Below are 25,408 nucleotides of genomic sequence, written 5' to 3'. Positions count from 1 at the left end.
AAGAGGGGCCTCGGAACCATGTCTGGTCTCATACCAGCCTTCCTGGCATCAAAACATCTTTAAAGGGCGGTATTCACTAAACCGGGGGTTTGCGGGTGAGCTGGCCCTGTGTAATGTATAATTTATGGGGTGGGGGCATGTTGTAGCTTTAACAATACATTATGCAGGGTCAGCTCACTCCTTAAAGATAGAGCTCACACTGGGGGTAGCCTCAAACTCCCAGTTTAGTGAATACACCCCAAAGATTGGAAGTGTTCAGTGATACGGGGCATTGAAAGACCCCAGGTGTCACCGATTTTGTGTAATCCACGCGTAAAATCATTCTGTTGCCACTCGCTCTGCAAGTTATCCTGCAGAATCCAGAAAAGCTTGCTCTGGTGCCGGATCTAGATTCTAGGGATTGGCCATTTCTAATTAAATGGGTTTATGTGTCTACGGGCACCAAATGGGATAACACGTGACCCCCTGTATAGCTGCTGGGGGGCTCTTTGTCCCTTATAATTAGTTTTGGGGTAGTCTGCATGTCCAGCTACATGCCAGGTTGGCCGAGTCGGCTAAAAGGCTTGGTCATGGTCTTCAGCAAGCACGTCCGCCTTGGCCCGCGTCAGCCAGGCCTGTGTTTTAATTCAGATGCTGATTGGCTCTCCCACCGCTACACATACATAATGTTTATAGATGAACCTGTACAACAACTTATGGCAAACAGCGCCCCCCTAAAATGAACAGGCTGCTAAGTGCATTGCACCCATAATACCCCAAAAAAGCCTATATATATATTATTTATCTATATCCGCAGACGATAGACAGATAGTAAATATGTGCAATTAATTCCGTTATTTATTGTTGTGAGCGCCACGTTACCGCTGGCAGATAGAGGCCGGAATAGATCTCCTTTCCTCGTCTGTGTGTCACTCGGGTCGAGGTATTAAGGGACAGGTTCTGATGCCCCTGCGATGGAAGTCGGAGCAGAAGAAGAGAGACTTTCGCCATTGGAAGCAGAGATTCTTTTTAGTGCCGGCATTAAGCAGGGAGACGCACGCAGCCCGCTCTTCCCGGACGTAATAATAATTAATAATAATAATAGAATAATATATGTGGGATATCACTGATATGACCAGGGTTGGCACCAGTACAGCTGTATCGGGGACCAGTCGCTGAGGCGTCTCCGGGGGCCCCACACTGCTCCAACGCGTCCCCCCACATCCCTAGTATAACATCAATGCGTTGTTCAGAATACAAGGGCCAGTGGGGGTGCCTTTTAAAAAGATACTTGTTTAAATGTGTTTGTTAAATATGGTAAGGCAGGGGAGGGACGGTGGTCTTTTTTGGGGGGGTTATTGAAGGGACCCCTGAGAGATGACAGATGTATTTTTTTTTAGATATGGGGGCCATGATAAAAAAGAATGGAATTCATCTCGGGGTTAAAATTCTGGAGTGTGACTGGCCCTAAAATAATACCAGGAGAATCGAAAAATAGATTATTTTCAGTTGAAATTGGAATGTAACTAGCTTTTTTTGTTACAAATATTTATCTTTACGTCTCAGAAGTACGGTATTACCTAATATCTTAAAAGCAGAACTGAAACAAGGCGCTTTTTTTTACACTAGAATGTGTTGCAATTGGGAACTTGACATATTTGTACGGAATTTGGCTTTTTTTTTTTTTTAACAGTGAAAATTGGATGGCAGATTCCAACTCACAGCAAGCCATCCGTCCCCAGAAAGGAATATTTTACAAGATCAATAATATATAATAATAATATGTTTTTTTTAATGTTTACGTGCCAGATGGGTGTAATGTACCGGGCACCCTTTTGATATACGAATGGTTAACTGTACCGGCAAGAGCACCAGGGATGCTCGCAGGGTCTCAAGGAATCAAACAGAAGATTTGTGATCATATCCCTTTAAAGTCATTTGCGATCATATCCCTTTAAATGTAAGCGACATTTATTTGCATGTTATCATTATGATCACAGTTTACATATTATCATTATGGTGACCATTGAAGATACTGGGTGACATCATAGAAATATAAGCTACTGATTTTTTTAATTTTTTTTTGTAATTGTGTTAAAGGTTAATAATAATAGTTATGCAATATAATGCAAAAATGCATTATTTTATTTTAAGTACTCATCGGAACATTTACATTTTTTTTTCAGGTAACGTAAAATATTATGCATAATGCTGTGTTTAATTATATGTTACCGCTGAAGGAATTAAGGGGAAACTAACATAGATGTAGGGTTCTTGTTACGACAATTACACACATGATGAAAATAATGTATGCAATAACGTGTAATTGCGTAAATAAGAGCTAAAAAAAAAAGGAGATGGTGCTAATTTTTGTGTAAATTATATCATTTTGATCCCTCGTGTGCCAAACTCTACAGCTTTGGTAGGGCACAGGAATGGAAATCCCCAGCACAGCCATAAAGCAAGGCAATCAACGGTATGAGTGGTGATGAGCAGAGTGGGCGGGGCCTCTGTAGCCAAAATGGCCGATCACCACACCTAAAAAAAAAATCTACTGCTATTGTAAATAAAATTCGTTTCAGTATTTCCACTGTAAACCCGGCCAGAATACACCACTGGCTGGAACCAAATAGGCCGAGAAGCTTCATGCTTTACCGTCCGTTATAGACTTGGTTCTATTGTTGCTGTTTTGTTGTTACTTTGTTGCAAACATCATTTAATTGTTACTTTCTTGGCACTCTTTGTTCTTGAATTGCTGTTTATTACCTACCTGATACAATTTGTACTCTGCTGCCTGTCAGCTAATATCTAAGGTATAGTTGGCTTTAATTACCAATGAAAGGATTATTGCTTGTTGAATTGTCATGTTCATGACATCCAATTATATTTCCAGCTACGCTTAGACTCAAAATTTGCTTATACTTTAAAGAATATCAAAAAGTGGCATATAGAGTAAACCTGGGGCCCCCTTTCATCGTAGTACGACATTGGCCATTGGGGAAAGGGGCCACGGTCCTCATAGTCAAGCCAGTACGACACATGGCCTAGGGAAAATATATACAATGCAATTTATTTTCCCCAAGCTGCTGTACGATTGACTTAAAATGCATATATAGATAGTAGCCTAAAACTCTTTATAGTGGAACTAGAATATCTTTTGTATTCTATAATTTACAAAATCCCATTTAAAAGCTCTATAAAGGTTCCTCAGTACCCAGTACCTCCCCCGCTGTCATCAGCGCCAACGGATATCATGGCGTAATAATGACCTTTGCGTCTCGGAACGCTTATTGCCAGCTTTGGGAACTTTTGCCATAAATCGTCTCTTGCACTTTTTTTTTTAATGTAACAAAGAGTATTAATCTCAGACAATGTGAAAGTTATGCACAGAAATAATGTCTGTATGTATATATATATATACACACACTCACACTCACACACACACACTCACACTCACACTCACATACATAGTCACAATAAGTAGTCAACTTTCCAGCAGCCGTGGTGTCCCCTCACATCGAAGCATTGCGTGCATTGTATGTTTTAAACGGCATGAACAATCGAATGAGTATAAATAAGTAGAAATGAAACCCTATCTGTAATACCTGTAGTAACATTGTAAAGCAAATTCTGTGCCTGTAATGAATATTATCCCGTGTTAATAAGCGCGTCACGCGTGTAAATAATTCACAGAAACAATGAACAAAAATGTGTGAATATAGTGAATTAAAAGGACCTTTTTTTGCTTGGATGTCGCTATGACTTAATTGGGTTGATAATGATGTAAAGTCACTGGGACACCAAATTACTGTATGCTAAAAAGTTTACATTCTTAATAAAGTTGCTGATACAAAGAAAATCTGTGCAATTTCAACATCCATTTTCACTGAGCGCTAAGCCAAGCTCCACCCACTTCCTGTTTTGGGGACCAGTTATATCCTAAACAACCTAAATCCGCAGCCAATCGTGAAGCAGAGCCTCAGGATGAATGTTTATTTCATTTTCAGGTCAATTAACGTTATTAATGCAGAGATATCCTCAGATGTGTCCTCCGGGGGCAGCTGTTGGGTGGCTTCCAGTAGTTTCTTCCCAGCTTCCTGAGCCTAAAAAAACAAAATGTGAATAAATAAAACCAGTAAGGTCGGGATTTTTATTTCAAAGGTTCCAGTAAATTTCTTAGCTTATTGTTTATCCCACAAAAACCTAATATTATGTAGTTTTCAGAGTGGAGGTTCCGCTAGTATCTGGAACTATGTCTCCCTCGGATAGAAAGCCGCTTTATGGTTGCTTTTGATGGATTATGACCTTTCAGCCTTGGACGGCTGGGGATTGACGGATTTATCTGCAGTCGGATGGTCATTGGGTTTATTAACATTCGATAAATAACGTAGACTCTTCAAACCGCTAAACGGGGGAGATCAACAGCTAGGAAATTCCATGATGTTACCGGCAGTGATAAATTATAACGACTGTGTGATACACGGACCAGACCTACACTTTAATAACAACGACGTATATTATTCATGAAGGAAGAGGCACGGCGGAGATTGCAAGCGGAAGATTTAACACCACAGCCATGATAAAGAGACCTGCCTGGAGTGATAAGGACCAGACGCAGAAACCAGCTGAACATCAATGTTTAAAGCGATAACATCTACTTTAATATCTCAAGTTGACTTCCTAAGGGCGTTAGAAGAGATCAGCATTACGGAAATGTGGGTGCCGGCAGTAACATTTTGGGTTGGTGATGGTCATTAATGAGAAAATCTCTTCCTTTTGTCAACTGCACAGGGGTTAAAAGGACCCTTGTATACCCCCCCCCCACACACACACACAGCATTAAGTATAGAGGGCCTGTTTTTGGCCAGAAGGTCCTGAATGTCACTGTTGGTGAGGCTGCCAATAAACGCTCCTAATATTCCTCATACTGCTCTCCCTATAACAATTATTGGTAGATTAGCAGCTCTCTGGAGAATGTTGGAGGCGACAAGAACGTCGAAAAGAGAAGAGCCAGACAGAGGCGCAGAAAACTGTAGCATCACCGTGACCTGGCAATAACACGCTTTACTACGTGGAAATGGCTTTGTCATTCCACGAAACCTCTGTACTTTACCCTAAAATAAAGCAGCAGTCCCACTCCACATGTCCCTGTGTAGGCTCAAGACCAGCGGATGCGAGAATCAACACACGAGTATGTGACCTCCTAGGAAATTCTGTTGGCCACATTTTCTGATAGGTCACTAACCCAGTGTGCTTTGATACCTTACACTCCTGCCTTATCAAGTGATTGAGGTCCTCTGGTGGCTTTATGGGAGAAGAGTATGGCCAATTCCAAAACTGTTGTATAGAAATACACTGATCGTCCTTACGAGTCCACTCACCATGAGCTCCACTTACCTTCTGTAGGTCCATGGTCAGAAAGTACAGCATAGTGAGAGCATGCAGAACCTTCACCATCTTCGAGGAGTCCTTTTTGGACGCTTGCTCTCTGATATCCCAGATAGCGCTCAGGATCTGAAGGGCTTCTGCCTCTTGGTTTTCATCTATGGTAAGGAAAATGATAAGAGTTAGCGGCTGACAGTGGGCGTTGCAGTGGACATTTAGAGTAAAGCCCTAAAGGCACCAGAATATTTATGGGGAGCAAACATGCATTTGCTTGATCAAATATCTCTTCACAAACCAGATACCTAGACTTTCTTGATCAGGATCATCAAACCACACGGGGCCACTTCTTAACGATGCTTTCACCTGGAGATCCACCAGCCGTTTAAGGTGCCTATGCCATATATCGGTCACCTAAGAGATGACATAGAAACAACATTTACATGAAAGTGACATGTGCATTATACATGGAAGAGTTGGTGCTATAGCCAGGAGACCCGGTCACCGCCTCGGCTCATGCCGTGGGCCAGCTGGATCTCCTACTTCTGTGAACTATATATATATATAAAATGTATCCTAGAAAACACTTAATCTTAACTAATATTTTTAAAAAAGCACCTGACCTCTGTATACAGAGAATCGGCTATGTCCATTTTGTTCTGCCGAAAGAAGATGTTTGCCATATGGAAGTAGCCCCCGGAGGTATAGATACTGTCCGGTCCAGACTCGAAGCTTGCAAAGTAAACCTGGAGATGAGGAAACTGGTTGAATAAAACATGTTCATTGTGGGGTATTTGGGGCTTGCAGGTTTCCGGTTTCATTTCTGGATGGGGAATGGACGGTTGAGCTCTTGTTTATCTACATCGTACTCTGTACATTAAGACAACGTCCATTTCTGTGTATTTGTTATGAGATACATTTTCCGGAATCATCTTACATCATTGGACAAATGACGCAGGGATTCCTCGAATTCCCCTTTGGCGGAGTAGAGCAGACCCAGGTTCCGGTGCAGTTTGGACCTCACTGTACTGGTGCAGTCACTGGTTTTCAGCACAGTCCAGTAAGCCTGCGAGAGGTATTCTTCTGCCAGGGTGAGCTGGCCGAGTCCTGTGTAAAGAGCAAGATGCAGTATGGAGGTCTGAAACACACAGGTTATAAATCGATTATTCTGATAACAGGCTGCCTGATCTAATGAAACCTGACGTACCGTATGAGATAAATTAACCTTTCGGCAACGTTAATTCTCCATTTAGCGAATAAAGTTTATACATGAAAGTTTGGGGTCACTAGAAATGTCCTTGATTTAAAAAGAAAAACACATTTTGTCCATTAAAATAACATAAAATGGATCAGAAATCCAGCGCAGACGGGGGAAGATGCAATCTCTTCATAGGTGTACAGAGGCCCTTTATCACTCCCATCACTCCTGTCTTCCAATGGCCCTTTATCACTCCCATCACTCTTGTGTTCCAATGGCCCTTTATCACTCCCATCACTCCTGTGTTCCAATGGCCCTTTATCACTCCCATCACTCCTGTGTTCCAATGGCCCTTTATCACTCCCATCACTCCCGTGTTCCAGTGGCCCTTTATCACTCCTATCACTCCTGTGTTCCAATGGCCCTTTATCACTCCCATCACTCCTGTCTTCCAATGGCCCTTTATCACTCCCATCACTCTTGTGTTCCAATGGCCCTTTATCACTCCCATCACTCCTGTGTTCCAATGGCCCTTTATCACTCCCATCACTCCTGTGTTCCAATGGCCCTTTATCACTCCCATCACTCCCGTGTTCCAATGGCCCTTTATCACTCCCATCACTCCTGTGTTCCAATGGCCCTTTATCACTCCCATCACTCCTGTGTTCCAATGTTTATCTACAGTAACATTTTTAAATCAGTTTTGATGTTTTACGGAGCTTCGGCACCAATATTTTCAGAAGCTTTGACTCGTTACACAAGCCGTATAGAACGAGCTGTCATCTACCATTCCAGACAGTGTGGACTGCAGTTCCCATGTGTCATCCAACGCTTACCAATATTAGCTTCAGCCAGGACGAGGTATACAGGCACCAGCTCTAAGGATGTCAGTCCGTACACATCAATCACTAAGGAAAGGGAATGCGCAGCCGCGGGGATCACAGCACCATGTCTTCCCTCGTAAAGGAACTTCTGCGCCTCTTTCATGGTAATTTCAATCAAATGTTTCTGTGGAAAGAAATATCTAGATGACGCGATGCTGGGACCTTGTTACCCACAATAGGGCAAAGCGGTTATGTTACCAAATAATAGGTCATAGCAAATAAAAGGAGAGGAGGGATCTCTGCATGGAAGCTTTTAGTGTATGGTTAGAGCTCAGAAATACACACTGGATATACAGCAATTTATATACACTCCGGTATTAGGATTATGTCAAAGGATCCGGATTAGGTCCATTGTGGATCTGCTGTTAGTCCCTTCTATGCACCCTTTTGTATGTGATCAGCACACCTTTCTCTGTACTAACTGCCCCACACAATGCTGACGCTCCTCTGCAGAGTTGAAGAATGGCACCGGAGTACGCAGAGGGATCAATAACTGGCAGATTTTCTCGTGGATACTGAGCCAATCAGCCTGCTGGTGCTTCACATCGCTATCAAAAAGAGAAGGGAAAAATACCGTGTAGAGTTATAACATCTAACACTGTGTCCCGTAATAACCCCAGCGCTGTATACAGTAATATAACCCCCAGCACTGTATACAGTAATAACCCCCCCGCGCTGTATACAGTAATAACCCCAGCGCTGTATACAGTAATAACCCCAGCGCTGTATACAGTAATAACCCCCAGCGTGGTATACAGTAATATAACCCCCCAGCGCTGTATACAGTAATATAACCCCAGCAGCGCTGTATACAGTAATATAACCCCCAGTGCTGTATACAGTAATATAACCCCAGCGCTGTATACAGTAATATAACCCCCAGCGCTGTATACAGTAATATAACCCCCAGCGCTGTATACAGTAATATAACCCCCAGCGCTGTATACAGTAATATAACCCCCAGTGCTGTATACAGTAATATAACCCCCCAGCGCTGTATACAGTAATATAACCCCCAGTGCTGTATACAGTAATGTTGGTCGGTGACAAAAAACTGGTTTTATCTAATTTTGTTCCAATAAACTCCCTTTATCTGCAGACCCGGAGCTGCCATTGTCAATTATGTGATATTTTGGGTGACTTCCCTGGCTCAAACACCACACCGAGCTGACGCTTTATGGCGATGCTAATGAAGTCCATTCCTCCATAGACTTTCATTAGTCAGCATACCTGACTGGGTGATTAAGACCGAGCCATTCTATTGTTTCCCACAGGCAGTATGAGAAGGAGTCTGGGTGTTTGTCTAGTAGATTGGGGATCAGATAACAGAACAAGAGCTCATACAAATGGCTAATATACAGCTTTAAATACAATGCTAAGAATAAGGAAAAAATGATGGGCTAATCCTTAAAGGCTGTGAGATATGATGTAATATAAAGAACTTTTCATGCCATTTGAATTTTGTGCATCTCACAAATCAATCAATAGTTATGTTTACAGCTCAGTGTCTCTTTATAACACATCCCCATACAGTCCCTATATAATAATTGCTGTATTATTTGGCTATAATGCTAAGTAACTGCTTAATATTATATTAGATAGAAATCACCCTTTTTGGACATTTGCGGGTAATATGACGTCACACCATACACAGGGGTTCACATTCCATGAGGTAGAGAAGGGAAGTCTCAGGCAGTTCGCTACTCACCAGTAATATGTGACTTTGCAGCCGGGGCACTGGGTGTATGCGGGGCTGCGGCATAATTCACACACTAACTTTACACCCTTGGGGTTTGATAGCGGATTCACCGCCATTGTAGGGTCGTCTGTGCGAACGGATGCCTCGTTGCTAGGGACGCTGGACTCGGTTGCTAGGGACGTAACCGGATTCGTCGCTCCTGAGCACATGGGCGTGACTTGAGCCAGTGCAGGGACCGGGCGGGTCTGAGTATGTCGGGGGGGGGGGGTATTATTATTTCAGACACGTTCAGAGCCCTGCGTGGGGCATTAATCTCCGGGAGACAGGGGTAGCAGGGCACCGCAGGATCCCGTCATGCCTCTCCAATACACATTACTCATCCCGGAGCCCTGCGTGTGAGCTGCATTCTAATACAAATCCATCCGGAACGATACACGAGAATAAATACACGAGAATACACGTTTCCGCGTGATGTGACCTTTTATGATGTGCCCGATTAGGTGATAAAATACGGCATACAGGAGGTACATGGTATAACACACCATGGGTTAATAGCAACATCCCGTATGTATCCTGAAATGATATATTAAGACACATATAATAAGCGCTAGAAGGTCTTAAGACATAATAGTATTAAAGCTGCCATCAAAACGTTTAATAATCAATTATTAAATCGTCTTGGTAATGAAGTGGTTAAGGGATCAGGTTGGCTGCCCAAATCTAAGATGGCGGTAGAGGAATTCCGTCGCTTCCGGAAGTGCAGAGTCCACGAGCTGCAGCTCAGGCTCTAGGTGACACCTTCGTATCTGGTGGTGTTTGGGAGCCATGGCCGAGCCTGCGGAGCGGATCCGGCGGGAGTTCGCCCCCCAGGCCGAAGTAGAGGAGGCGGCCCGGGCCATGGAAGTCTTCGCAAAGACACACGGCTCGGAGGGGCGCAGGGTGGTTCTGATCACCTCGGGTGGCACTAAGGTGCCCCTGGAGTCCCGCACAGTGCGCTTCCTAGATAACTTCAGCAGCGGGCGGAGGGGAGCCGCCTCGGCAGAGTATTTCCTGCAGGCCGGCTACGCCGTCATCTTCCTGCACCGCCACCGCTCCATGTACCCGTACAGCCGCCGCTACACCGCGGTTAACTGGTTGGACGCCCTGCAAATAGTCCCCGCCCCTCAGACTGACTCCGCCCTCACGGAACCTAAGCTTAAGGTTGAAGCTGACCAGACCAATCTACCAGGAATAGTCGGGGTGCTAAAGGATTACCAGAGCATAAAGGGCTCAGGCAGGCTGCTTCCCGTGGAGTTTAACACCCTGTCTGACTACCTGCACCTCCTGCTGGCAGCAGCAAAGGCCCTCAGCCCCTTAGGTGGGTTCCTCAGGAAAGGGTATTTAAACGCAGAGGGGACAGTGTGGACCCCTGTAAGAGACTATTTAACAAAATAATTTGGGGTAACATCCCATAAAAAGTCCAGGAGTCCCTCCATCCCCTGATTGTGTTACATATTTATACAATTACTGCTTTAAAGATGTGGAATTTATCGGTTCCTCGGGGGTTGCACCTATCACTGCTATTGGTTATCTAAATATACATTACATTACTCAATATTTATTGTAATGTTTTTCTTTAATGAAAATCAACCTTTTTGTTTATATTTTAGGGGCAAATGCCATGTTTTATTTGGCAGCCGCAGTTTCAGACTTCTACATACCAGCTTCAGAAATGCCAGAACATAAGATCCAGTCCTCCAGTGGGCCCTTACAGGTACTTTCAATTGGGTAAAATGAAATTATATTCCACTAATTGCCCAATTAATTGTTTTTCTTTTAATGATTACCTTCTGGTTTCAGATAACAATGAAGATGGTGCCAAAAATGCTGTCTCCTTTGGTGAAGGACTGGGCCCCCAAAGCATTTGTCATTTCGTTCAAACTGGAGACGGACCCCTCGATCTTAATAGAGCGAGCGCGGAAGGCTCTGGAGACGTATCGCCACCAGGTGGTCGTGGCCAACGTCCTGGACACTCGCCGATCGTATGTCGTGGTCGTAACGGACGTCTCCGAGAGTAAACTCTCCGTCTCGGACGACGAGGAGACACGAGGAGTGGAGATCGAGCACAAAATAGTAGACGATTTAACCTCCCGGCACTCGAGTTTCATAGAGGGTCTGCAGTAAGAGGCAGTGGCCCCCTAGAGCCCCATGTTATTAAAGGGGGTGCTGTTAATCTGCCGGTTACTGTCTCCCGCCCTGAACTGCCCCGTCCTATGTATGATAGAAATATTTATACAAACTAGATGTCAAGCCTTTTTGTGATGAGACTAGTCTGTCGAATACTTAACAGTTGTATGTCGGGACATTATAAATAAAGCTATCCATAGCAGATGACTTTTTACGTTAACCGCTGTATATTCTATATGTTCCGATTATAGTTTAGATATTCAGGATGTGGGGCGGTGCATTTTTTCCTCTCCTTTGCGGAGCCTGATGAAATGGAGCACTCCCTCTAGCAGGATCCGTCCGTAATGCGTTTCCCTGGCAACGCGAGCCCCATACTTTTTTAGCCCCTCTTACTTTAAGATGACGACCTCTCTAAGGTCCATATTGAATTAGGGGGGCTTTAAATGGTTATCACGTATTGTAGCCTCAGACTTTATGGTGCCCTAAAGGTGCCTTTGTTTAAAAATTATATTTTCTTTTTGGTTTATACATCAAAGACTGCTGTGGTTTGCCCCTGGGTTTCCCAGCATGCTTTGGTGTCAATAACAAACTTTTACTTGGAGCTAGAATTACAATCTAAGAATCTCCAAGCTGCTAATTAACACTTTAAATACGCACGATGGACCGGTATGTGTTCTAATTCTTATTGTTGAATTGAATGTATTTACACGCTCATCGCTGTGGGTGATATTATATAACGGCGCCGTCTCCCATCCTAGTTGGTTACAGAGATGTTAATCTTATCAGTCCTGCTGCCTCCTGGACTTTAACCCCTTAATGACAAAGCCCGTACATGTACGGGCTCAAAATGCATTGTTTTCAATGGGTTTAGGGACCGCCCATTGTCCTTAAGGGGTTAAAGCGGTGCAGTTACTTTGCCAGTTGCTCTGTATTGTTAACCTTCCCCTCTTTTTATTTCTGTCATTAACGTTTTTTTTAGATTTTAGATGCAACACAAGGAAGTTTTCCCGTTACTGAGAGGGTGGTAGATAAGTGGAACAGTCTTCAAGCATAAGTGGTAGAGGGTAATACAGCGAGGGTATTAAACATGCATGGGATAGACATACGGCTCCTGAATCTAAGACGAGACCAACGACTGATTAAGGTTTCAGTCTTTACAGCGGGAAAAACAGGCTGGGGGCCGAATGGGCCTCACTCTCTGGCCAAGAAGAAATATGTCTGCCAGCCACAAAATGCAACCTGTTAGTCTTTGAAACTTCTGTAACTCCTCTGTAGCAGAAATTAAGATATTTGTAACTAAAAACTGGAAGGGGACATCACCGGCGGCAGGCTGTCTCTGTGAAAAACACTCCGCGGAGATGCTTTGGTTTTACCCGTGTAGGTCGATGGTCCATTAGGCCTGTTTAAGATGAATTATTTGATAAAAGCTATTTTGATACATTGTGTTGCTGATTAATAAAGATACAAAATATTCAGTTAAAATAATAAAGAAATTTTTTTATTATACAATCAAGTGTAAAATATTTTTGAGTCGTTTCACTTAAGTTTGATACTCTTCTTAACCCCGGCTCGGATTCCGGATAATTCCCCGGAATATCTGGTTTCCTCCTTCCGAACTTCTCGGACCTGAAATAAATAAAACTCTGAGTGAAATTGTATTTTTATGAGAGTGATAAAGGGCCATTGGAACACAGGAATGATGGGAGTGATAAAGGGCCATTGGAACACAGGAGTGATGGGAGTGATAAAGGGCCATTAGGACATAGGAGTGATGGGAGTGATAAAGGGCCTATGAAGAGATTCCATTAAAATAGTCATTTACAACATTAACCTCGTCTGAGCTGGATTTCTGATCCATTTCATGTTATTTGAACAAAAATAGAACAGCCTCCCATCAGATGAGTTAATACAGTGAGGGAACTTAAACACGTATATGATATGCACATGGCTCCTGAGCTGTATGTTAAGCACAAATAAGGTACAGACCTGGCCCTTTCTGCGAATCTTGGCCCGTCTGAATTTCTCTCTGTGTTTAACCCTTGGGTTGCGGTCGATCTTCTTTCTTTTAGGCGTGAGTCCTTTGTTTTTGGCAATCTGAAATACAGAGAAAAAATCTTTTTCTTAATATTATATATATATATATATATATATATACCTAAGCACCCAAGGATGGGCTGATTCTCCCCCACCTTTTGCTGTATTATATTACCTGATATGTGATGCCTCTCTTTGCATTTGGATCAATGTCTTCTGAAGGCAAATCAGCACTAGAAATGGAAAGAAGAATGATATATATATATATATATATATATATTATACAAACACACACGTTTTCAATTTTATTTTTAAGACAAGTTAATTACTGAATTTCCTTAATGGAAGAAGCTAGCGTTATTTTTGCTACTCACACTACTGCGTCGTCAGATGCACGCTTTCTCTTATTCTGTAATTTGGTTTCCATCTCCTTGTAGAATTTCAAAGCAGATTCCTCATCCAGATCAGAGTCTTCATCGGACGGCGCGTCAAGTACAGGCGTCTGAGACAAAAAGGGGGGGGGGGAAATATATACAGCAACCTTTCCCATATCCAGATAGCAGTTTGTCCATTTAGGATTATTTATTAATAAAAGTGTAAGTTTTATTTAGTGGAATCTACTGTGAAATGACTTGTTCGGGTCTTTTAGGTGGGCTGCTTCTATGAAATTAATCACGTTTACAGAGAATTCCACAAAAATGGTACACAATCACACAAAAAAGAGGTTTGAAGAATAAAGAGGTCTCTGTGTCTCATAATTACAGAGGGGGGGTAATTAGGGATGTTTGTAAGCCTCGTTATAAGGGCAATCTGTGAGATAGACACAAGGATATGTGGGTTCGTACCTTTTTCACAGGTTTCTTGGAAGCCTTGGGTAGACTGGCAGAATTTTCCTCCGCTGACTCGTTTTCTTCTAAATCTTGATTAAGTAGTAGGTGGATTTGCCCAGATAATCTTTCATCTACAATTCCTAAATCATTTATCAACTGGGGGGAAAAAAGACAAAAGTAGAAGGCTTTGATAGGAGTACTCGGGCTATTCTAGCACGGAGAAGGGCGATTTCTAAAACAAATGCTCTTACAATACGGGAAAATCACCCTCTAGATTTATCGAACTATAAAACGAAGCTTTTGGGAAAGTCACAGTTATTAAATCACAAGTGAAAAAAGCAAAACAAACCACTCACATTTCTGTAGGCGACGAGTCTTTCTATGACAGGGTGACCCTGGATTGGGATCCTTTTGGCTTTCAAAAGTAAATAAAAGCTGATATTGGTGCAATAACTGAAAAAAACACAGAGCAGGGTATAAAAGGAGCGTACAGGAGATTAACGCACGGATCATACATATTTAAACGTATACTTACTTTAAATAAAGTTGGTATTTTGTCTGCAGGTACGCGCTGCCCTGGAAGGTAAATATACATGGAAGGTATGAGCTGTGATTTCTGAGCCAAGGAAACATAATTAACGTGCGCTGGCAGGTATAGGTTTAAAATGGGAAAAATAATGGGGGAAAAACTAAATACACAATAATTCTTGTTTATGATTACCTTTCCTTGGATGCTTCCATCCTTTACCATCTGTATGAGCGGATCCAGGTCATTTTTCACTTCTGCCAACTGTTAAAGATGTGACAAAAACTGCGAGTCAGAATGCGTGTTGGGAAGCAAAAATAATTTGGCAAATGCTAGCATTTAAAGATTTTTTTTAATCACCATGGCAACCAATATATTGTTTTTGCTGATTGGATCACTCCAAAGTGATTACAATATTAATATGACCCATTTTTACATAAAATAATAACAGGACAAGTGTATTTAATGGGTTTACAGACAACCCATTGTCTTTAAGGGGTTAAATAATGCAACGTGCTATACATTCACACGAAAAATAAAGTTACCTTTAATTTCAGATCCTGAATCAGTTCCAGCAACTCCGGCGATTCCTTCTTCAGCAGCTTTCTTTTCTCCTTTTCCGTCATTTTGTCCAAATCTTTAACAATTTTCTCTTCTGATTTTTTTTCTTCAGGCAGTTTTTCTCCAAATTCCTAAAATGAAAAACAAAAAAACAAAAACCAGAGCATAAGGAGCTGCATGGTGACAGAAACCTTTGGGTCTCAGTGCCAATCAAGTTTATACTTTTATTCTGTTACCTGAATAAGATCCAGGCCATAGTCTTCTTCATTTAGGTTGTTTGCTAGACGCCTCTGGATGTTTTGAGCCTCCTCCTCTTCCTCTTCTGCCTCAGCTTCAAGCTCCTCTTTGCTTTTCTTCACCTCTGGAGACGCAAAAACATTGCGAGTAGACAAAATATCAAAGGGGAAAACTAAAGGCTCATGAAGAGCTGCATTAAAGGGCACTAGTGTTCCGCTCCCAGCTAAAAGCTGCCATAGAAAACCATTAAGAAAATAAGCTGCAGATTTCCATCATACTAGATAATATATATAAATATACAGATACCTAAATAAGCTAGAATTTAACCGTTTGGACAGATCGAGTTTTATGTGAAATTTTAGGTGAATTTCAGGTGTGAGTCTTTCTGCATTATTTACTATTAATTTAAACCAGCTCGTACTTTTGTTCTTCTTCTCCGTGTAATCCGTGTCGTAATAAATCTTCTTTTTCTGACCCCAAGCCAGTTCATCTGGAAGACCTAGAAACAAAAATAAAAACAAATTAGAACATCCATCAAATACACGCAGTGATCGTCGGCAACGATCTAACGCACACATATAGAATATTTATTGAACAGCTGGTGGTGGATAACAATCAGAGCCAACAAGTCAAACACAGCTGAGATCAGAGAGAGACAAAACTAAATCCATCTTTTAAAAGGAAGCCAAACATTATAAATTACCGCAAGATTACATTAAGAAGAAAGCAGAACTAACCGTCATCTCGCCGGTCTTCTAGGTCACTTGCCATAGAACCATGATCATCAGCTTCTTCCTCCTCCTGGTCCTCTTCATCTTCATCATCTACAATATCCAGAGGCATGACCTCTTCCTAAACGAATGCAAGACCTAACATTTATAATGCTTAACTATAGGGGTACCAAATCGGGTTCAGCACCCCTTTTTCCCCTGGCCTAGTGGTCTCGTCCTCCATCACTCTGCAACATCATTAGCTGAACCCGGCTCCTCCACTCCCATGAGGACAGATTTACTAACGACATAAGAGGAAGGGACACCTGAGCAGTATAAACCAGGAACTCCAAGTCCATACATTATTAGGGGGAAAGAAGAGTTCTTCCCAAGACAAGGACCCTGTAATAGTGGTCTGTGACGCCGCGTTGCCCCATAAAAATCCTTAAGAATGGATTGTTACTCATTTCCTTGCGTCACGGTCACATTCCTGATTAATTGTACAAACCTCACTATCGATCGGTTCTTCATCACTTTCAAGGTTCATTCCTTCTTTTATCAGACGCTAAACAAGGTTAAAAAAAATAAAAATGTAATTACAGTTTTATACGGAATGCGCTTTTGTTATGAAAACATAACACCAAGTTTAACAAAAAAAGCAGAGAAAAAACAATCTTTAATTTAAATTAAAAAGAAAATCAGTCCCTCAAGGCATAAAACTCTTGCGTTCAATTACCCATTTTGGAAAGAATTTAAATCTTTTGCACAAACCAAAATGTCTATGCAGAAGTACTTTGAATTGCGTTGCCAAATAGTTTTGGTTCTGAACGGTATCTTTTATGAAAGGTCGCTTGGGACTCAAGATACCATCATCTCAATAGCTATATATATTATTGTATTCACATCTCATCCAAACCAGGTTTCAAGGACTTGCTTATATCAGTTGAAGTCATTGAATCAATAACCCCCCAAAGTGTAAATTTAATCCTATAGACATGGTTTGCTCAATGTAGCAGCAATATGATTTATAGATCCAGCGTCCGCCATATATATAGACATACAGTCTTGAATATTTAGAAAATAATCCCTTAGCACATTTTTGGAATTTGTAGTGTATTATTATCCCCCCCGAATCGTGACAAGAGATGGATGTTTGTATCGCGAAGCAGTCAGACTCACTTGGAACTTTTGCTCATGGAATTTCTCAACATCATCATTGAAATAATCTGAATTGATCTGTAAGAAGAATAATAGTGAATATCGGGTTATAACGGAGGGAATACGCATTTGATAAACCTCATAGCTTTAGAAGGCTCTCTACTGGAGATCCAAGTAAGAATCTCACTGATCCCATTTGCCCTACACAAATAAAATAAAACGACTGTCACAACCGCGTCTCGGTGCAGGAGACGGGCCACGGTAGTAGATTAAAACTGGTGGCCAATACAAAGAAAAGTATGATAATTGTGAAAAAAAGATCAACTTTAAAGATCGGCTGTGCTGATTGGACACAAAAGTCTCCACTAATACCTTTTTTTTTCTAAGGGATCACCACATCATAAACTTACATCTTCAGTTGAAGGGATATCTGCGTTAGCCAGGGACTCATCGTATACTTTCTGATCTGCTTTGGGTTTCTGGAGCCTTTGACTCCTGCAACAGAAACATTTAGAGTTCAGATTATATACAGTAACATGCAGTATACGTCAGTGTATTTGTGTTTAATTATTAACGGTAGCTTTTAATAAAACCCATGATGCACACTTTTCTGCTTTGAATGGCTGTTCACGTAATACGACTGCTATATATTTGATTTGTGTTACGTGTTTTACTAACGACGGTGTTCTGTCACAATCTACTCTACAACTGTAGTGTGCCAGCCCTTGATCTCACGGGGTGATCGTCTGATGATGATCCACGGGAAAAGGACTTTATAAACTTAGCAGAAAACCACAGCTAAGTTTGGGCCGCTATCAGGGGTAGTACCCAACAATCACATGACTGCCTAGAATGGCGACAGATAAAGATTTACATTTTTTTACCAATCCTACACTTTTACGTACGTCACCAGATCCATCGCCCAAACTAAAATATTGCCCCTGGGAATACCCACTTTTCCTTACATTTATGCGCTTACAGGATCATCACCAGGGTTGGCAGATTTTGGCAAATAATTTTAATATACTGTTTGTATACAATTTTATCTTGCTGTTCTACGCTTAACGTGCAAATTACACAGAAATGTATATCACAATGAACATGATTCACAGTGGATTGTTTGGAACGGTTTTAAATTTGTACCCAATGAAAATAACTCTGCTTTAATTACAGTGCCCAAAGCTGAGTTAACATTCTTAACCCTTAGTGCGCTTTAGAAGAAAAAGTAACATGCTGTTCATCTTCAGGGCTCTCAAAGGGGTTTATTCACTAAATGGAGAGATTTAACTTTGTCGCTTCACTATCCAACACTGGCAGGCTTCTCCAGCTACAAGGGTAGAGCTGGACCTGTATAATGTACAAACCATTGCATAAGAAGACTCCAAAGAGTCACTGATTTAACTATACATTATACAGGGCCAGCCAAGCTTCTCCTGCAGCAGAATCTCCCTGGGGTTGGGTCTGTACGATGTACAGGGATGTCAAGAAGCTGAAACACAACTCTCATAGTAAATAAATGGTTAATTTCTTTAACTGCTACAACTAATACCCCTAGATACACTCAGCTATCCATAGAGCACTGCATATGGGGGAGGCACTAATATAAGGTCGGTGCTGTCGATGTTAATGGCCTGTTACCAAGAGCTTACAATCTATAGTTCTATAAGAGAACAACCCAAACTGTGAGCCCAGATCCCTCAATTCTCTAATCTACTTTGGTCACCTGCGAAACTTCCCCATGCTGCCTTCTCAGAGAGATTCCATACACGTGTACGCAATATCCGGTCCGACTCCAAATGCAGTCCCTCGAAAACCGCGGCTGAGCCCGCCGTTCCCTTACACTTCTAGTTCAACCTTTCCATGAATACGAATGAAATATATTTCAGCATCAGCTCTGTCTGAAGAGTAAGTGTATATAACATATGTGTCTATATATAACATCATTAATGGCACCGTGTGAATGAATGAATGAATGAATGAATAAATACGAGGAGGTTTATTATGCTACTCCAGTCTCCAGATGTTGTGAACCTCTACTCTCACCACCCTGAGCCTTCAGAATGTAAATAAGGCTCAGGAAGTGCCCCTTTGCCCCCAGACAAATCATGATCACCAGAACACCCGCTAGTGTTACGTTATCTTTTGTTCTACCCGGAAAGGTTATCGGGTGCACACATCCTCCAGGCGGCTTGGGATCCCCATGTTGCCATGACTACCGACAGCCTTCCCCCTGCTCAATAGGGAGGAGGGAGAGAAATCCCTGATGCACAGGAGTGGAGCTCAGCTTCATGCACGAAAACCCCCGGGGGATACAGGACAGTATTAGAAAGCTGGGTCAGTGCCCCGAGCCGGGTGTGGAGCCGGGGGGTAAAACGGGCTCAGGGTGCAGGGGGGTGCAGTGATCACTATCAGGGTGCTAGGAGTGTGCTGTGTTAAGAATTTGGGTAAAAGGGGTGTGATGTGATTAGGGTGCAAGGATAGCGCTGTAATCAGGATTAGGGGCACAGGGCACGCTGTGATCGGGATTAGGGTGCACGGGGCATGCTGTGATCTGGATTAGGGGCACGCTGTGATCGGGATTGGGGTGCACGGGGCATGCTGTGATCTGGATTAGGGGCACGCTGTGATCGGGATTGGGGTGCACGGGGCATGCTGTGATCTGGATTAGGGGCACGCTGTGATCGGGATTGGGGTGCACGGGGCATGCTGTGATCTGGATTAGGGGCACGCTGTGATCGGGATTGGGGTGCACGGGGCATGCTGTGATCTGGATTAGGGGCACGCTGTGATCGGGATTGGTGTGCACGGGGCATGCTGTGATCTGGATTAGGGGCATGCTGTGATCGGGATTGGGGTGCACGGGGCATGCTGTGATCTGGATTAGGGGCACGCTGTGATTGGGATTGGGGTGCACGGGGCACGCTGTGATCGGGATGCAAGGAGTGTGTGGTAAGCAGAATCAGGATGTGATGCCTGTGATGTGATCGGTTTGCAGAGTGGTTCGGCGAGGGCGATTAGGTAGGAAGGACCGTTGGGTGAGGGCGATTAGGTAGTAAGGACCGTGCTATGTGTGGGATCGGGGTGCGGGAACCTTGAAGAGGATTTAGAGTCGGAGGCTTTGTGTTGTTTCAGGTGATCGGTGGAAGAGCCGGACCGCCGTCTGACGAGAGCGCTGAGAGTTAGACAGAAGCTTGGATCACGGTGTAGACAGAGCGCGGTCTAAAGATCATCGATTCTCTGCCTGCCACAAATGCCCACCTTTTCCAACTAAACATGGTGGACGGGTGCGAATTCTTGACACTACCTTTATGATCATATTCTGCCGCCCACCGTTAAGGACCCCCCCGTCTGGATCAGTGATGGCGCGAAGCGGATCCCCCTCCAGAAATACGTTATGCGAGATGATCAAGCGCTGAGGATCCGGTACTGCGGTTTAAAGACACAATGGATACGGTAAGGAGCGTCTGCCCGTCTTCTGTGCACCGCCATTAATAAGATCGATTTTATGCTTCTGGAAGATAGACGCAGAAATATTCCTTTGGTTTCCATGGTGATTGCTTCACACTTAAGAATTTTGCCGTAAACTTTCGTGAGTTTGGCCAAATGTTCGTAAGAACCTTGTATTGACCGACAAGCCGCGCATGAGTTACCGGACGCATCTTTAAAATCTATAAAGAATAGTTTATTTTAGAGTCTAAAAGTGGTCTTGTCACCATGGCAACCAGTGGAATGGTCTAAAGGATTGCCATGTGATCACTCCCCGTTTAGAACTTTGGCACAGAATGACACTTTAAAATATAGCCTTTTAAAACCCAAATTTCCCAAGTTTCCGTGGTAACGTTATACCTGCACGCATTGTCCCGGCTCTCTTTAAGGCCGCGTACCTATCGTCACCGGCTACAACTCGGCGAAAATGCAGAAAAAAAAGTTTTTATATGATTACTATTATTGTTTATAGTTTTATGTAGCGCCGTCGTATTCCACAGCGGATATGTATACATTTGTGGGCTTTCTGGCCCTTTCATTGGGTAGGTTAGACTTATGTGGACTTTAAATAGTTAAATATACTTTTTAAACAAAAAACAAAAAAAACCCGCAAATCCAAATTATAGGAGTGATTCGGTATCTGTATGCGGTATGTGGTTCAAGTTCCACTTGCTGCGGTCTATGGATCCTGTGAGCCTCACCCTGTTTGGCTGAGCATAATGAGAGTTGCAGTTTGCATCAGCTTTCATTGCACATTGGGGTCTTCTGTGTTATTGTATCAGCGGCAGCTGGCTGTATATCTCTGTTAAACGCCGTCTAGTTTTCCCTTAACGCTCCGTTGGAATGCCGAGGCCGGTCTTTTGTTTCCTAAATTGGGAATGTCGAGTTCTTTGCGGCATTAACCCGGTTACCCCACGGAGACGGAGCGTGACGTCAGAGGCTATTTCTAGACCGGGCAAAAAATGTATTCTGTGGGAATTCTAGTAAGAAACTGGATGGAAACGACAACGAGATGCCTTCCAAGCAATTATATGTAATGGCTGCAACCTTCATCATGCGCAAGCAACACTGCGCATGCGCAGGCATCTTCTTGATCCCAATACACTCTCCACAAAGAGTTATCCATACCAGTGCCTAGCTGCCGGTAATAAGGGGGGGGGCAAGATTGGGTTAGCAGACCAGGGCCAAACCAAGCAGGTTCCCGGATACAAGAATACAGGACAACTCTTGTAAAAAGATACAAATACATGACTTTATCACTCCCATCACTCCTGTGTTCCAATGGTTCCTTTCCATGAAAACAGCTGAGAGACCCCAAACTTTTAAATAGTCGTGTCAATAAACCAAGCTATAATTTTCCTCTTTTTTTCTTATTATATGAAGGTCCGGTACCAAGAGATCCTCGACAGACTTAAAGAACGTGGGCTGAATCCTGAATCTTCTACAGAAGACCACTTGACGTTCCTCTGGAATCTGTACCAAGGCACCCAAGCCAAACTACAAACTGCCACAAAAAGCCTGGAGGAGCTCAGACAGCATCAGGAGGACGAAATGAAAGAAGTGAGTTCCTTTAAATGCACCAACGAGCTTCGTGCCAAATGATATTGTCACCCGGACGCACAGACCGCCCTTAAACACTGAACGAGGGGGCTGAACCCCAAGTTAAGAGGACAGGGACTTAGACGATCCCAACAGTGATGAGGCTCAGGTGTAGGCAGGTAAAGTTCGGCACGGAGTATAATGGGCAAAGCACCAGAGAAGCCGGATACCTGTATAGATATACCGCAGGAAGAATTCCTGGTCAGGTAACACGGGGTGCAAGACGGATACTCAGACGCAGCAGGGATCGGATCGCTTAACGGGTCGTCATACAAGCCCAAGGTTAGAGCAGGTAGTCAACAGAGCCAGGTATGGTGCGCAGGTAGATCAAATGGGAGCAGAATCACTAGGCAAGAGAGTAGTCAGGCAAGCCAAGGGTCGCAATACACGGGACACACTAGGGTACCAGAACAGAGCGGTTTCCAATGTTTAAACCCAGTGCCCAGCCTGCCCACCTCCTGCAGTGCCGCTCGGGACCCCGGACATAGTAATGTAGAGATTTCCTCCTCTCCCTAAGTAAATGCCCATGCGACTTTATGTTGTGGGTTTTCTGTGTCTCCAGCAGATGTGATAATGATCATTTTTCTATATGTACGCTGCTGTATTCGATTCTCTAGGTGGAGAGCTATGTGGCCCACATCCGGAGCCTCACGGAGGAGAGAGAAGCTCTCACTACGGATTTTGAAAAAGAAAATATACAACTCCGAATTGAGCTCGAAAAACTGCAGGTTCTACAAGGTGAAGAATGTCTTTCTTACGTCAGATTCAAGCTGGCTTGGACGTACAGAACCGTTCAAAGGTTTGGGGTCACTGAGGTCTCTTTAACATGTAGTCTGCGGTGATTTGTGAAGTGGGGCGATCTTGTAGCTGGGCAGTGAAGATAACGGCATCACTCCGGGGGGCAGTTTTAGATCTCAAAGTAAGAAGATCCCCTGGAAGGCAAATGCTCATATTTCTAATTTCAGAATCGCAGCTGAAGGAGGTGGAGGAGATGCTGGACCAGGAGGGTTTGATTGAGATCGCCCAGAGCAGCCCCAGCGAGCAGATCGCTTACTTACTGGTCGAAAGAGCGACGTTATTGGAGAAATTGGAACTTTTAGAACAAAAGTTGGACTCCCACTTGGATTGCGTGGATGACCTGAAACCGCAGGTACCTTTTAGGCCAATAATGTGGAGGGCACTGGATTTACACTCATGGGGCCTTTTGGTCTGGAGATGCCCCTGGTGATGCCCCAGTGACGGCGCTACAGGTTTTCCAATGAATTCCCCGATTCTGATTAATTCTGGAGACGACCTTTTCTTTTTCTAGGATGAATTGGGAGACGTTCATCAAGCGCTGGAAGAAGAACTTCACCTGCAACGAGGGAAGGAAACACTGAATAAGGTAAATCATCCCGTCGTGAGCAGATTTCCAGTAACTGATTTGCAATAATAATTTTTAAGGGGGGGGGTTCCTATTTATTCCCTTAACCCCTTAAGGACAATGGGTTGTCCTTAAACCCATTAAAAACAATGCATTGTGAGCAGGCTTTGTCATGAAGGGGTTAAAAGCCAATATGGCCCTCGAAAGCTAAGAGATACATTCATTAAGTACATTGTGGCATCAGCGGCCGGTCCGGGTAACAAGCGCAGCCTTTTAACTGATTGAGTTAAACATCTGTGAATATGGCGCTCGTCATCTTAACCATTTCAGTGCTGGAGACGGGTAGAGCTGCGTGGGTCGTAGTTCTAATTCCAGAAGTTGCACAAATGTTCACCATTTGTTCTGCGCTGATTCTTTGGCTCTTTATATTCCATAGAATTAATATTTTAATGTCGCAATCATTGGGGAGACTAAACTAGACGATCGCTGTAAAAATTAGGCATTTTTTTTCTTTAAAACTCCCGATTTCTAGATTCACTCCTCATATCTGGAACTGCAGATTTAAAATAACTTTATACACATTATAGATAACACAGCGATAGCATTTGGGAAAAGATTGCCCGAGATATAAAAGCACAATGACCCCTTTCACTTTTTGAGCATTTTGTTGTAAAAACACATATTTTTGGTTTAAATGATTTGCTTGACAGTAAAATAATAATTGTATTCACAATCTTGCAGGCAAATTTGCATAGAATAAATCAGTTCTTAGTACTGGTCCAACAGCTGTTACTGAGTCTTAGTCTATTTCCACCCAAAATAAAGCATTCTTCTTAAAAATCATGTATTTAAAAAAAATAAATAAATAAATTAATCTTTCCAATATTTTTCCCCCCAAAAGGAGCAGCTACCCCCTGTTCAGACTCCCTGGAAGAAGTTGTTTGGGATTCGTAAAAAGGCAGGCAGAATGTCTGCGGACGTTTCCGTACGTTTCACGTTTTTGTCTAAATAACAAAACTAACGAATCAAAAAAATGCTAATTAAGTAACTAACATCTGTAACCCACCTCTGTACATCCACCTCATGAACTTTACGGATTGGAATCGTATTTTTCTGGATTTATTCCTAATCCACATTTTTTGCGACTAAAATTTGACAATTCCCCGTGATTCCACGTGGGAAGTGTCAGATGACATTTATTTATATAGCGCCACACATGTACATTTAAAATCACACGGTAACAATCTGGTACAAAAGGAAAAGAGGGGCCTGATCATGTGAGCTTACAGTCTAGTCGGTGGTTCAGGGGGAAGGGAAACAGTAGAAGAGGACACCTTGGATGAGGATGTTCCAATGGCCCTTTATCACTCCCATCACTCCTGTGTTCCAATGGCCCTTTATCACTCCCATCACTCCTGGGTTCCAATGGCCCTTTATCACTCCCATCACTCCTGGGTTCCAATGGCCCTTTATCACTCCCATCACTCCTGTGTTCCAATGGCCCTTTATCACTCCCATCACTCCTGTGTTCCAATGGCCCTTTATCACTCCCATCACTCCTGTGTTCCAGTGGCCCTTTATCACTCCCATCACTCC

General features: G+C 43.1%; 4 protein-coding genes and 1 long non-coding RNA gene across 5 annotated transcripts; 3 read left to right on the top strand and 2 right to left on the bottom strand.

Annotated features, from left to right (window-relative positions):
- Positions 1 to 3,957: 3,957 nt before the first annotated feature.
- ZMYND12 (zinc finger MYND-type containing 12) lies at positions 3,958 to 9,357 on the bottom strand. The gene is made up of 8 exons (XM_053452321.1): positions 9,152 to 9,357; positions 7,850 to 7,991; positions 7,396 to 7,567; positions 6,299 to 6,468; positions 5,985 to 6,107; positions 5,667 to 5,775; positions 5,377 to 5,522; positions 3,958 to 4,082 (listed from the first exon to the last, which is right to left on the bottom strand). The coding sequence occupies exons 1-8, from the start codon at positions 9,349 to 9,351 to the stop codon at positions 3,972 to 3,974; spliced, it is 1,173 nt and encodes a 390-aa protein (XP_053308296.1). The 5' UTR covers positions 9,352 to 9,357; the 3' UTR covers positions 3,958 to 3,971.
- Positions 9,358 to 9,875: 518 nt separating this feature from the next.
- PPCS (phosphopantothenoylcysteine synthetase) lies at positions 9,876 to 11,528 on the top strand. Its single transcript, XM_053452323.1, has 3 exons — positions 9,876 to 10,499; positions 10,792 to 10,895; positions 10,982 to 11,528. Exons 1-3 carry the CDS (start codon positions 9,968 to 9,970, stop codon positions 11,303 to 11,305), a joined length of 960 nt encoding a protein of 319 aa, XP_053308298.1. The 5' UTR covers positions 9,876 to 9,967; the 3' UTR covers positions 11,306 to 11,528.
- An 800-nt stretch (positions 11,529 to 12,328) lies between these two features.
- Positions 12,329 to 12,817, top strand: LOC128470440 (uncharacterized). Its single transcript, XR_008346032.1, has 2 exons — positions 12,329 to 12,553; positions 12,587 to 12,817. It is a non-coding gene; the product is annotated as an uncharacterized LOC128470440 (long non-coding RNA).
- On the bottom strand, positions 12,780 to 19,162 carry UTP3 (UTP3 small subunit processome component). Its single transcript, XM_053452320.1, has 16 exons — positions 19,088 to 19,162; positions 17,775 to 17,859; positions 17,386 to 17,442; positions 16,715 to 16,771; positions 16,234 to 16,348; positions 15,918 to 15,995; positions 15,496 to 15,620; positions 15,244 to 15,390; positions 14,894 to 14,962; positions 14,708 to 14,748; positions 14,529 to 14,625; positions 14,188 to 14,328; positions 13,717 to 13,844; positions 13,518 to 13,575; positions 13,295 to 13,402; positions 12,780 to 12,934 (listed from the first exon to the last, which is right to left on the bottom strand). Exons 1-16 carry the CDS (start codon positions 19,102 to 19,104, stop codon positions 12,845 to 12,847), a joined length of 1,413 nt encoding a protein of 470 aa, XP_053308295.1. The 5' UTR covers positions 19,105 to 19,162; the 3' UTR covers positions 12,780 to 12,844.
- A 450-nt stretch (positions 19,163 to 19,612) lies between these two features.
- Positions 19,613 to 24,828, top strand: LOC128470437 (protein Daple-like). Its single transcript, XM_053452326.1, has 7 exons — positions 19,613 to 19,698; positions 20,497 to 20,817; positions 22,234 to 22,410; positions 23,067 to 23,187; positions 23,415 to 23,599; positions 23,759 to 23,833; positions 24,714 to 24,828. Exons 2-7 carry the CDS (start codon positions 20,809 to 20,811, stop codon positions 24,822 to 24,824), a joined length of 678 nt encoding a protein of 225 aa, XP_053308301.1. The 5' UTR covers positions 19,613 to 19,698; positions 20,497 to 20,808; the 3' UTR covers positions 24,825 to 24,828.
- The last annotated feature ends 580 nt before the right edge of the window (positions 24,829 to 25,408 follow it).

Source organism: Spea bombifrons, chromosome 12 (genome assembly GCF_027358695.1).
Source record: "Spea bombifrons isolate aSpeBom1 chromosome 12, aSpeBom1.2.pri, whole genome shotgun sequence".
NCBI classification, from domain to species: domain Eukaryota; kingdom Metazoa; phylum Chordata; class Amphibia; order Anura; family Pelobatidae; genus Spea; species Spea bombifrons.
Note: the sequence above shows the minus strand (reverse complement) of the source record. Positions and strands in the feature narration are given on the sequence as shown.

What these genes read in the sequence shown, in the direction of transcription:
- ZMYND12 (XM_053452321.1), bottom strand. Translation starts at nt 9,351, where the DNA reads ATGTGCTCAGGAGCGACGAATCCGGTTACGTCCCTAGCAACCGAGTCC. An exon ending in CCTGGCTGAAGCTAATATTG is followed by an intron (nt 6,469 to 7,395) that starts GTAAGCGTTGGA and finishes CTCTTTACACAG; the next exon opens with GACTCGGCCAGCTCACCCTG. An exon ending in TCCTGATCAAGAAAGTCTAG is followed by an intron (nt 5,523 to 5,666) that starts GTATCTGGTTTG and finishes TCCTTACCATAG; the next exon opens with ATGAAAACCAAGAGGCAGAA.
- PPCS (XM_053452323.1), top strand. Translation starts at nt 9,968, where the DNA reads ATGGCCGAGCCTGCGGAGCGGATCCGGCGGGAGTTCGCCCCCCAGGCC. An exon ending in AAAGGCCCTCAGCCCCTTAG is followed by an intron (nt 10,500 to 10,791) that starts GTGGGTTCCTCA and finishes TTTATATTTTAG; the next exon opens with GGGCAAATGCCATGTTTTAT. An exon ending in CCTCCAGTGGGCCCTTACAG is followed by an intron (nt 10,896 to 10,981) that starts GTACTTTCAATT and finishes TTCTGGTTTCAG; the next exon opens with ATAACAATGAAGATGGTGCC.
- UTP3 (XM_053452320.1), bottom strand. An exon ending in ATGGCCTGGATCTTATTCAG is followed by an intron (nt 15,391 to 15,495) that starts GTAACAGAATAA and finishes TTTTCATTTTAG; the next exon opens with GAATTTGGAGAAAAACTGCC. An exon ending in AGAGAGGCATCACATATCAG is followed by an intron (nt 13,403 to 13,517) that starts GTAATATAATAC and finishes TCTGTATTTCAG; the next exon opens with ATTGCCAAAAACAAAGGACT.
- LOC128470437 (XM_053452326.1), top strand. An exon ending in AGGAGGACGAAATGAAAGAA is followed by an intron (nt 22,411 to 23,066) that starts GTGAGTTCCTTT and finishes TCGATTCTCTAG; the next exon opens with GTGGAGAGCTATGTGGCCCA. An exon ending in TGGATGACCTGAAACCGCAG is followed by an intron (nt 23,600 to 23,758) that starts GTACCTTTTAGG and finishes TTCTTTTTCTAG; the next exon opens with GATGAATTGGGAGACGTTCA.